Below are 12453 nucleotides of genomic sequence, written 5' to 3' on the forward strand. Positions count from 1 at the left end.
TCCTGTCAGGTTTGCAGTTCCAAAAAAAAAAAAAAAAAAAAAAGTCTGTCACAGTTACCACCCAAATCCTTGTCATACCTCCCCCCTCCCTCACCGTCCTCCTGCCTCAAAAGAACATGACACAATACAGCGTTTTTAGCAGGTCAGTTTTCTCTACCTCGGCACTACAATCCACATATCACTCCACCTCTGGTCTCAACCTGTCATTTCACATTATATAACTTGAAAGCACTCTAGCTGGGGATGAAAAAACATGAGGCGTGTGATGGGAGGTGATGAACGGTACTGAGGGGGAGAGAGCACAGACAACCCCCATTTTCCCTCTCAACCCACTAAGCCTGCTGTATTGGCTGCAGCAGGCTTTTGACAACATGACTATAATGTTGTTTGGGTACAGAAATGGATACGCAAAACCCTTATATGGCCACCAGTGTGTGTACTACCTTGATGCTGCTAGCCTGCACACACACTCACTCCACCATTTAAGTTGCTGTGATCATATAAGCCTTGTGTGGCTACACAATGCTTGCAATACCACTATAATACAGCCTCAATGGAAGTATCACTTTGGGTGCTATACCAACCTGTAGACCACATGAATGGTGTACCTCAGCTACGGTATAAACCGTAAACAAACATGGTGTGGGATGTCAAGCCTGTGCATGCTATCAGAGCAGCAAAGCTACTGTTAACTGAGCAACACCAAGGCCTATATCCATACAGTCAGTTAAGTAAGCTTGAATCCTAAGTACAGCTTAGCTCTGCAATCATAAAACCGCTTGGCTACCCTCGATGATGCAAGAGTGTGCGCTGTTCCAAAAAAGATATTTCAGAGAATTTAATGCAGACAATAAAAAAAAAAAAACTCTGCTCTTATAGCCCCGTCCAGGTCCAAAAAACCTCCACAAAACACAAACATTAAATCCTAGAAATACCGTGAGCTTGCAAAACCCCCAACAAACGCATGGAAAGGAAATTCTTCGAGGCAGGTAAGAATTGCTCATTTTTTGAACAGGAGGGATCTCTCTCTCTCTCTTTCTGAGAGAGCGAGGCAGAAAAGCAGCACCGCAGGCCCAGCCCATGACAAAACAAAGAGATTAAATGACCTGTGAATGTGACTTTCCATTTTTCCATTAGCTCTCATTCAACTTGGAGGCCTGCTGCCCCCTTCTGGAGGCTGGTGAGACATCATCCACCATCTGCCCAGGATGTAATGTCTGCCTTCCTGTTCATGTGGCTGTTATTTGAATCATAACCTCGCACTCCAACAAATAGTCATTTGGGTAGAAGAAATTTGCAACCATTAAAGTCATGGTTAGAGCTGGACTAAAGACCTGATGGGCAGTTTGCATGCAGTATTCCATCAAGAGTCAAAAGCTATTATATATAATATATGCAAAGCCCAAACATTGATTCAATTTGTATCATTAAATTTCAGATTCACCGGCTGATAATTGGCACATTCAGTCAAGATCCTTATTCTCGCCTTTGAGATAAAAATTAAACAAAATGTGCCCTCTTGACATACAATACAGAAACAGAATGCAAATGAAGTGAGAATTCACAGTGTTGGCTAGGGCCAAATGTCAACCAGCTCAAACAGATGGTGTGAAGAGCCGGGCCGAGTGGCTGACCTTGGTTGGTAGCGACTAGGGAGGGAGGGCAACCCAAGACACGCGGCGTGTGTGTGTGTGTGTGTGTGTTTGAGTAGCAGTGGCTGTTCTGAACATCAAGAGCGCTCAGTGTTGGCAAGACAGAAAGGTGACGAGTCACGTCAGGCCGGCTGGCTTCGCAGGTGCATTCTGGCTCTGTGGGATGTTGTCAATGCAACCACAAACATCAGAGATGAAGCAAAAGCATGGGGGATGTTTACACTGTTGATCTCCGTTTGATAAGAGCAACACAATTTTATCATCTAGTCTGTGAAACAATTAACCTGATGCATTCTTGTTTTAATTACTCCTGTTCTTATCCGTATTTGTGTCTTTAGTCCTGCAAATCACTCTGAAGAAATTCTGTTTGTTAAAAGTATTCTATAGTAACCTTTACTTGAATTGATTTACATGGTAGCTGTTGTACTTTGCAGCACAGTATAGAAATTCAATTATGCAGACGTCAGACCAGTCTGAATAGGAACAGAATGCAACTTCAATGCAGTTGTACAGCCTCAAACAGATTTCGTTTTCCGTCATTCACTGAAAAATGGAGCATTGTGTATACCAGTGCAATACCATTACAGGATTGCTCGAAGGTGCTTATGGATGCCAAGGAGTTCATTACAATGAGATCTTTAAGAGTCTGTTTTTTTCCCTTTGTCCATGCACCACTAACTCCCAACTATATTAGATTAACTACACTGTCTTCATTTCTGCCTTGTTACAGAGTAAAGTCAGCTCCCCTATAGAGGATCCCCTAGAGAATAGCCAATATTATTAAGCAGTGAAACAGCAAGATTGCCATACCCACTAGCAATCTATTATAGGGGATTCCCAACCATTCATGCACCTAGAGTAATGTTTTCCATCTACACATTCAAAAAATGAAATTTTCCAAACTTTTCTCTCCTCTTATCACCACCAAAGAGAGCTTGAACACCAAAGGTTGACTTTCTTTTTTTTCATCAGGGGATTTCTTTCACTCTCCTGTTCGGTAGAAAAAACGTATTCCACATTCAGTCTCTCTTCATTTCTGCTAGAGTGAGTTAGGGGCTTTGAAGGGGGGAGGGTGGGTAGTAGATGGATAAGTGAAATTCACCTCTGCACAAATGCCTATTGCTAGGGAGAAGGCAATTTCCTCCAGCTCTGTTCACCAGCACACAGCTTCTGTCCAAGCTTGGTCACACATCAGCGCCTCTGAGAATGTACTGTCCTGTGCTTGATGCCAAATTGAAACAACAAGGTTAACTGGAAAGACAGTCCTCCAGCAATTGGTGTATTAATATGTTGCTATGTCCTGATTTAGTGCAAATGGTAAGATTGAGTACTCAAATGATATCTGTTGAGAAGGGTTTATCTGTCCTATGTTTAACGTGTATTGAAATGGGAGACAATTCAATATGAATGGTACTATTCTTCAATGACCGTGACAGAAAATTCCTCCTCGATACCAATGATTACCTTTTCAATATGAGTGCTTGAGTCTACATTAATAGTGGTTTCTGCCAGAATGGAGGACCATAACATAATGATAGAATACTGAGGGAGCCCCGCTTCAAAATGTCCCTTCCCCTACAGAGTGGAGTGCCTCCTTTGATCATCAAATTGTTCTCCTGAAAATCCTCTCTGTTCTTGAATTATCTGGACCGCTGAAGTGGAAACTGAATTTTCTGTGGAGCCCAAAGCTTCTTAAGAGAAAGGAAAAAGAGGGGGGGGGGGGGGGGGGGACTAATAAAAAAAGGTGTGAAAATTACACAAATTGAATAAGCATGCCAAAAAAAAAAAATATGGCCCCATCGGAAGAAAAGTAATCAAGGTCTTCAGACATTACACAACTGAGCACCGATGAGGAAAAAACTCCTCTTTCTTTTCCTTTCCCTCCGCAGATTATAAAACAGAGAACAGCACGAAGAGCCTGTTATTTTGTTATCGCCACCATTGTGGTATTTATCTATCCACCTGAAGGGAGCCCGACATATTTAGGGTACGCACCAGCTGTACAGCAACAGAATTGCAATGTCAAGCCGCCAAGGAAATGTCTTTGTGCTGAGGAAATGCCCAGGGGGCGAGAAGAGTTGAAGAGGAACTAAATGTTATTGGACAAATATAAAACAAAATACTTTATCTAAACCCCCCATACACAGAAACACCTACTTGTATTGTCCCACTGTTGCTGCCCTCCGACATTGATGTTAAGCTGCTAACGCTTGTCTGTTCTAATGTAAATTGCCTGCTAACTACTGTCAATGGCACCCTGTTTAATTTGCCCAGCTTGATCACCTTTTGTTTTGATTACAGATAAGTACACATTTTCATAATCATGCATATTCATATTCAGTCACTCTCTTCAGATGCATTTGAATTCATTAGGAATGCCTTCCTGTTAGCCAGCAGAAATAACAAATGAGCACTGATTTTTTTCCCATCCATGAGCCTTTCATGTTGGTTAAAGTGTAAGCTTTGGTGCTTGGGTGTTTTCCATTATATACTAATACCACAACATCAAAACAACCCCATGGCAAACGTGGTATGACATATGACATATGACACAGCAGCTAAAATTAGTTTACATATAGCTAATTTAATGACACACGTTCACCCCTGACCAGACTAGAAGACACTTCTACTCTAAAAATACAGACAAACTTGAATTTGTGCATCTCTGTCAACAGACCCAATTCTCAAAGATGTGACAACCTTCTCTGAGAATCTGAACTTTCTTTGCCTTGCACCAGGAGGCCCTAACAGACCTTGTTTTGTGTGTGTGATCACGCATACCAATTGCCGTTTATAGTCGAAAAAGGAACGTGGAGAGGAAGAGAAAAATTGAGCTCCAGCCATTTTGTTTACAGCCAGAGATTTTGATATCTGCTGCCTGGTAGGAGGGAGGCTCAACAGTTTAAAGTGGAACAGACAGCCACATTCTCACACATTGCAGCTTGAAGGAAAATCACTGTTGGGGAAACTGCGCTTGTCCAGTTCTGAATTCAAATGAATGTGGAAAGACCCCGTTTTCCGAGTGGAGAAAATGACAGTGGAGCCAAGATACAAAATCACAGAGAAGGCAATGTAGATGTAAATGTAAGAAATCAGCTTTGGCTGTTTGGCATTTTAAGTCTGATCCACACAAACCTAGATAAATTTACTGGAGATCTACCCCTGGCATTTACTATTGAGCCTTCACACCCCAGAACTCCTTTTCCTTGTGATTGCTTGTGTGTCGCAAAATAAACTTCTGCATAAAAGAACAGTTACATATAACATCACTTCTTAAGCTAGACTAATGGGCATGATGTAGTGTAACATTACATTTGAATGCAGTAGGCACAGTAACTGGTTGCTCACTCGTTTTAGTAAGGCTGGGAATCACCAGGTGCCTCAAGATCTGATTTGGATTCAAGACTAGGAGAAGGCTCGACCCGAGTGGAAGCAGGAGCTCCTGCCAGCATGGAGGTCACTGTTAGTGTCCTTAAAACACTTTTCTACCCTTTCTGCCTGGCTCTTCTTTACCTAGCATTTGTCATCCTCATCATATCATTATCACACATTTTCATTCTAGGGAAACAGGAACATTTGTCACATCTATTGTCTGGGAACTATCTGGTGCTCTTTTTACTATGGGTTGCTTATAATGTCGAATTTTCCTCTGTTGCACTCACTGGAAGTTGATCTGGATAGGTGGGTCCGGTAATTGCCTATAATCTACATGGAGTCCATTGTGTCTCAATATTAATCATACAATTCAATATAAAGCAATTCACTGTATGGAAAAAAAAAGTCAAATTTAAACTCTACAACTGATCCTCTGAAGACATGCAAGAGATTCTGAAAAGGGTTCAAGCTAACAATTTTGAGTGTGGAGATGTTAATTCAGGTCACAGGTATTTCTATCATTTCTTGAGAAAAAGTAAAAAAGATGATCAGTAACATTATATTAAGTAACATCATGCCCCAATTTGGCAGTGACAGGTCCTTTGACCCCTGTCACCAAGCTATGGTAATTAAGCTCAAATAAAACACGAGAAGTGCATCTTTGTGAATTGATTTTGGGACAAGAGATTCATAATTACAGTATTCACACAGACCTGTTTTTTTACCCCTGTCCCTAGTTTTTAGTGAAATGTTCAGTGGAGGTCCAGACAAGGCAGGGCTTCCCAAACGTTTTCAAGTCAAGGATCCCTAAATAGAAACCAGTTACACTATGGAGATCCATTTGCGCCAAGGTTTTGTCCCGGGGACCTCAGTCTGTGAGGATTGTTTGCTCTTAGATCTGATTAAGTTGAGAATTCCATAATTGTCTATACCTGTGGTTTTCAATCATGACCCAAGAGCCTGCAGGTTTTCATTCCAACCAAACACCACAGCAACTGATTTCACTAATTAGTCTAGTTCCTCCTGTCTGGTTTACAGTGTGGTAACCTGTGAAATCACCTGGTGAAGTGTTTGGCTGGGAGGAAAACCTGCACACTGCATTCTCATTTTGGCCAATTAAATAAAAATGGCACTGAAATTAGTTGTCATTTTGCTGGGGATGCCCTGAAACCCTCTCAAGGACCCCTGGTGGTCCCCGGACACCACTTTGGGAACCACTGATAGATGTACACAGTAGAGGAAGGGACAGCGTTGTAGTTGTATGAATGTAGGACAACTCACCACCGCTTCGTCGTCAGACAGAGCCCGCTCCTCATCCTGGACGAATGCCACTTTGGCCTGGACTTCATCCACTGTTATGCTGTGGTGTTCAGAAGACACAGATGGCAGCGGCGTTAAAGAGATTTAGCACAATGATATGGTTAAACAAAAGAGAAGGCGCAAAGGAATGAAGGAAGGAATTTAGAGGGAGATGGGAGAATTATTAGCAATGAAAATTACTCTGAAGAAATGAGCAAAGAAGAGGAGGAAAGGTCCAGTGTTTTTTTCTCTCCCAGTCTCAAGCCCACAAGTCTTGTGTTTGTAAGTATTGTGAACAAGCTTGCCCTTGAATTAGATGAAGTTCGGTACTTCTTTTTATGGTATCTCTGCTTTATTAGATTGCATTTACTGGAGAGTGACAGGAAAGATGTGTGGGAGAGCACGATTCGATTCATTTCAACTTTATTGTCATGCCACCTGACAACGGTCGTGAGCTGCACCCATGTTGCTGGTTTGCTCCCTACTGCCCTGAACCACCAGAGTCACTCAGTTCATCAACTCCTTTACACACACTCACATTCTCATCCCTTTTAGCCTATCTCACTCTGAGTGGCAAACGCAGTCACCGACCATCAACGTATACACACACACACACACAACACAATCGCACACACAGAGAGCCGTTACCCAAGAACACTTACATCCCTTTATCGGCTATGGTGTCTTTTTTCCAGAGGTTCCACCTAAACTGACACTACTGAGCTGAGATAATGACTGCATAGCCAGGATCAATCCTAGGAGCCCATCAAAAGCGGATGGGCAGGCAAACATACAAAGCGAACGGCTCGTTCCACTACAGAGGATCAATGCTGCTGGAGAAATACGATGGGTCTCTGCATTGTGAGGCTGCACAGAGGGTGTAGAACAGCGGCTCCGGCAATCTCGTGTGAAGAAAAACTGGTCCTGGCCCCAATCACACAGGGGGCACAGAGAAGGCTGCTTCAATAAGTGTGTGTGTGTGGGGGGGGGGGAATGCACACACATAGTTTAACAACTCTTAAAAAGAGAAAGGGACAGCGACAAAACACAAAACTATACTGTACATCCATTTACACACCATGGCAACGCAAAATCAGCTGCTATGCATCGCACACCTGCGTCGCACTGAAACAGACAGTACTAAACATTAGAGAACACACACGCACACGCACATCCTGACAGAGAGGAGGGGATGAAAAGCACAACCTGTTCGTGGGCCTTTGGGAGGCTCCATCATGGTTCATTTCCTGAAGCAGTTGGTAGACTCTATTTATAGGCCAGCATACTGGTACCAGTTAATCCTGCACTGGGCTGCCAACTGCCTGCCAGCTGGCACAGAGGAGGCACTTGGTGTGTGTGTGTGTGTGTGTGTGTGTGTGTGTGTGTGTGTGTGTGTGTGTGTGTGTGTGTGTGTGTGTGTGTGTGTGTGTGTGTGTGTGTGTGTGTGAGTGTGTGTGGTGCTTGGGAAGGTTTGGGACACAGTAATGCAGAGCAGTCCAAAATCCAAATACACTAATGACCAATGTGTAGGGGGCTGTATTTTTTCCATGTCCTGTAGAACAAAATGGCAGCAAGAGACTTTTCAGGTGAACCTTTATTTACTCAACCTATGCTGATGTACATGTGACCTCACTTTTTAAACCCGCTACCCTGCAAATCCCCCAAAACAATAGCATTTCTGCAGAGGGAACATTTGCATGAAAAATGTAATTATCATGATAATCAGCAGCATGTCGGCTTCTGACATATTATTCTTTTCTGTCTTCAAATATGTATTTCAGAGGGGATTCAAAAGTTCACAGGAAAATTATGAGCAATTATTAATGATAATAGGCTAAACAGACACAAAAAAACGAGATTAGCTTATAAATGAGAGAACAGCTATCAGTGAATCTGCATTAAAGATAATTAGCAATTCCTATCCAGTGGATTAAGAATGGGGTAGTGTTTTGCTAAGTGTCATTAGGGACAAAGCCAGGAGCCGTTTTTACGAGATAAAGAGTCTGCAATGTGCATGTTAATCCGATTCCGAGTCAGCACGTCGCCTGGGAACGTGCAAGCATCAGGTATACCAATGACTTTGGACTTTGCATTTATCATAACGCCGACTAAATCAAGCTTGACACTCGGGTATGTGAGCCGCAGCGCTTTACAGGAAAAATGGTGATGTAGCATACATATACAGAGCCTCCGCCTCCCGCCTTATTCAAATGAACATCAATACATGTCCTGCCTCAAGATAGCCGGCCCCCCGAATCCCAATGACTGATTGACTGAAACAACGGCTGTATAAAAATAAGCGGCACTTGCAGATATTTTAGCTTAGTAATGTGTTTGTTTAAGCGCAGCCTATGGATAGATACCGCTTGGGATGGAGTGGTTGGAGGGGATGGATGGAGGCAGGGGCGAGGAGGGACAGGGGGGTTGGGGGAGGGGGCGTGGGGTTGTGGGGGGGGGGGCAGCAGGGCTGAATAATGGTACACATCCAGGCTCAGGAATGCATTAGTGGGCACACAGCGCTCCCTGGAAAAGCGCTGCACAAGCACTTCCTCCTGGATGCGGCCATATGTTTTATAGCGTTTTCGGTTTACTATGCCCGGCCCAACTTCCTTTCCGGGAGAATATGCCCAGTTAGCTTAAGCAGTATTGATTCCTTTCAGGAGGGGTGTGGGTAGGCGAGGAAAGCGGGGGCGGGGCGGTGGGATGGCAGCCAGGGGGGAGAGACGGTGAAGGGGGATCGGCTCGTCGGATATATCGAGGGCTCTGTTTTTCTGCAAGCCGCCAGCGAATTTAAATATCTCGCTGGAAAAGCAAAATGGGTGCCATTCTCCATAACGCTGGCAGAGGTTAAACACTGCTCACGGCAGCAAGTTAGTCAACTCTGCTGGGTGGGGAGGAGGCGGGGGATGGGGGGGAGGGTGACAAGTGGGCCCTGATGGGACTCTCAGATTATACAATGCAAACAAGGCGATGGATTGCTTTTTGATGTTGGCTGGAGAACAAACGATCTGAGGCGGAGTAGTTTCGGGGGATGACTCAACTAAGACTGATGACACTTCACTGCATCAGAAGTTAGGTTGGGACCAGTGAGCAGGGTCGATATGCATATTAATGTGAGTTAGTTACTCATGAATCAGCCATTTATCTTGTGGTACAAGAAAAATATATCACTCGTTATTGTCATCTTGAGCTTGATCTGGATCTTTCTATTTGTCGGATTAGCTGGATTTCTTTTGAACACCTTGAGACTTAGAAGTGATTTGAATTCGTAACCCCATCTCACATCAAGATATTTTTTAAAACTGTCACTCTCCTAATCTAGATTGACAGACATGAAGTCATTCCTTAAGGCTTTATTTACATAGAGCTGCCTTTGTGTTTATTAAAAGTAATTTGCATTATTATCTGGGGTTAGATTGATATATCAGTTTGCCAATTTGTCTGGAGGATACTGTCCTTTTATTAAATATTGAATGCGTTGAATTTGAATTTGTAATGAAATTGTATTTTATTTTCACATTTGATTTATTCATTCACTTGATCAATTATGTTTTTGGTAAATTTACTCTTCATTTAAAGTCTTATCGTAACGCAGTTTCCCTGCAAATGAGTAGGTGCTGTGGGTCTTTCTGCAAACCCACCGTAAAAATAATTTCTTTAGAATTTCTTGTCTTTCTTAATATAAATGCTACCTCAGAGGCTTTTCCACCCTGACAAGAGTAAAAGTCTGGGGGAAACACTGCTTCAGTCTAAAAATATCAGCACCGGCCTTCAAAACCCAAATGAGTGGAACCCTATAATTATCCCCATCATCTAATAACTTTTGTCAGCTCTGTTTATATGACTAGCACAAGTATTAAACAACATCATCAGAGGAAAATTGACTTCTATATCAATGATAAAAGACATTCTGTGCATTGCATGTTTGGTAGACCGTTGCTGTACTGACACATCTACGCATTTTTGAGGTTATGGAGGAGTTTCATAGTTCCTACAGTCATTCATATGGCTCAGCAATAAAAAAAAAGGACCATATCAAGTAAAAATATGAAAAACAACAAAACAGCAAAGTGTGTGTGATTTACCTGCCATCTTTATTGCTGTCGAGTATTTGGAAAATGCTGGTTACTGTGCTGTTCTGACGTCTGTGACCTAGGTACAGAAAACAAAATCATATTCAGGTTACTGCAGAATTACCTGATTGTTTTAAGAAATACCAATCCAGCAGTTTATGTTACAAGCATTGTGATGCATCAAAAATGAACCATGATAACAGAAAGAGGTATTATTTTTCATTACAGGCAGGTTTGGATAGCAGGGAGAGAGAAAAGGACAGAGCAGAGTTGAGTTTAAGGATGTAGGGAGCAGGGGAGAGGATGGAGGTTCTTGGGCAATCAGGCGATGAGTCAGTCATGCTGTGCAAGAACATTTGGTTTCCCTGTAGGAAAAAAAAGCATGTCAGAGTCCAGAATGCAATCAGGAAGCTTTGTGCTGCAACGGCTGGTATGACAGTGATTTCCCTCTTTTCCATTCATATTCACAGGCGGATGAAACGGAGACGCAAAAACTTCCTCAACCCCCTTTCCAACGAGCACGTGATCCCCACCGATTCATTTTTTTGAATCACATTTGGTGGAGTGGGAGGGAGAGGAAGCTCTCTTATGTTCAGTACTAAGCGTCTCCCACATCATCAGCAGAGCCGAGAATCTAAAGGGGCAAACTGATTGGCCCCTAAGACTGGGGAAAAGCACTTTACATAATGCTAATTGCACATCCGCCGCAATTACCTTTCCGTACTAATTACAGAAAAGCTAATTGTGAAATTAGCATTTTTTTCCAACATACAGTAGAGCGGCTGTGCAGAGTGTGTGCTGTAGTGATGTAAAAAAGAATCCCTGTTTATAAATTCAGCCTTGCCAAAATGAAACCTGAATTAAAATTCATATTTATAAAGCTGTGCTATGTTTTTTGCGCGTCGGCTTTAAGTTTAAAAAGATGCAAGACTGTGGACCGCATCTCGTCGACCACAATGTGATAGGAAGCAGCAGGCGCTTATGGAGAAGCCAGACTCTTCACCCCGGCGTTGACTCTACCCAACCAGGGGAAAAACAAGATTTGCTAATATTCCTCCGCAATACACAGAGCATCTGTCATGTCAGTGGCCTTTTCTTTGTTTGAACGGCATTCTATTCCCACCCTAATGCTTGACATTCTCAACCCATCCGTACTCTCTCCGTCTCACAAAATGAGCGCAGGAAGGAGGGAGAGAAATGGTCTCATCCCTCCCTCTACTGCAGAGCTGTAGCTACGAAAAACAGCAGTAAGGAGGATATATGGTGACGGGGGGGCAGGGAAGGGGGGGGGGGGTGATTGTGGGAGAGAGTAAGGTAGAGGAAGAGTGGGGAAGAATGTGGAAAATAAGTGAGGAGAGAGTAGGATGGAGGGAGGAAAAAAGAGGGAGAGAGGGAGGAGGTTCAAGACATTGGCTCTCCAGGCCGATGGCACATATAGCTGGCTATGTTTACTAATGGACGCCATCACTCATCCACCCCACGTTACCCTGGCGATAGCACAGCGCGCTCGTAACAGAGGCACAAAGAGAACAGAGAAAATGGAACATATCAGCAGGAGACTGTGGATCTATGCCTGGGCTACAGACCATGTTATCCATACAGAGCCTTCTTTGTTATTGTGGGCTCTGTACTCTGAGGCTAACAAAACACACATTTTCCTCTCTTATATACACTATGAGCAATATTTTCAGGCAGGAAATTACCTCTTTCTGCGGAAAGAAGGTTTTGAGATGAAAATGGATGAAAAGGTTACAGGTCTGAAGTGTTGCATTACTTTACGGAGAAAAGGAGACACTGTAGAGGACCTTGGTCGAATAGAATCTGTAAATAAGTGTTTTAACCTGCACAGAGCATCAGACAGCTGGGCTTTACTGCATCGGGATGATTCAGATCGTGAGCCATATTCATAAAACTCAACAGCAAGAGCACTGCGGTGCACGAAATCTGTGGCTAAGTAATTTGAAGTTATTCATAAATTTACCAGGGCTGTGATTACCGTGACGGAGCCACATTACTGCTGCCTTACTCTCGGCGACAGTCATGATGTCAGCCAA

At 43.1% G+C, this 12453-nt stretch overlaps 1 protein-coding gene across 2 annotated transcripts in view; it reads right to left on the reverse strand.

The window, feature by feature from the left end:
- The window catches only part of LOC139657854 (glucosidase 2 subunit beta-like), a 123249-nt gene that overhangs the window by 95006 nt on the left and 15790 nt on the right, over positions 1-12453 (reverse strand). For both annotated transcript variants that reach the window (XM_071535802.1, XM_071535801.1), the window contains exons 7-8: positions 10412-10478; positions 6309-6387 (exon numbers count right to left, since the gene is read on the reverse strand). In XM_071535802.1, the coding sequence (XP_071391903.1) occupies positions 6309-6387; positions 10412-10478 (146 nt within the window). The remainder of the gene's footprint in view (positions 1-6308; positions 6388-10411; positions 10479-12453) is intronic.

Source organism: Centroberyx affinis, unplaced genomic scaffold, assembly GCF_046629955.1.
Source record: "Centroberyx affinis isolate AG114_WGS23_722 - 3 ecotype Tasmania unplaced genomic scaffold, CSIRO-AGI_Caff_v1 ptg002764l_1, whole genome shotgun sequence".
NCBI classification, from domain to species: domain Eukaryota; kingdom Metazoa; phylum Chordata; class Actinopteri; order Beryciformes; family Berycidae; genus Centroberyx; species Centroberyx affinis.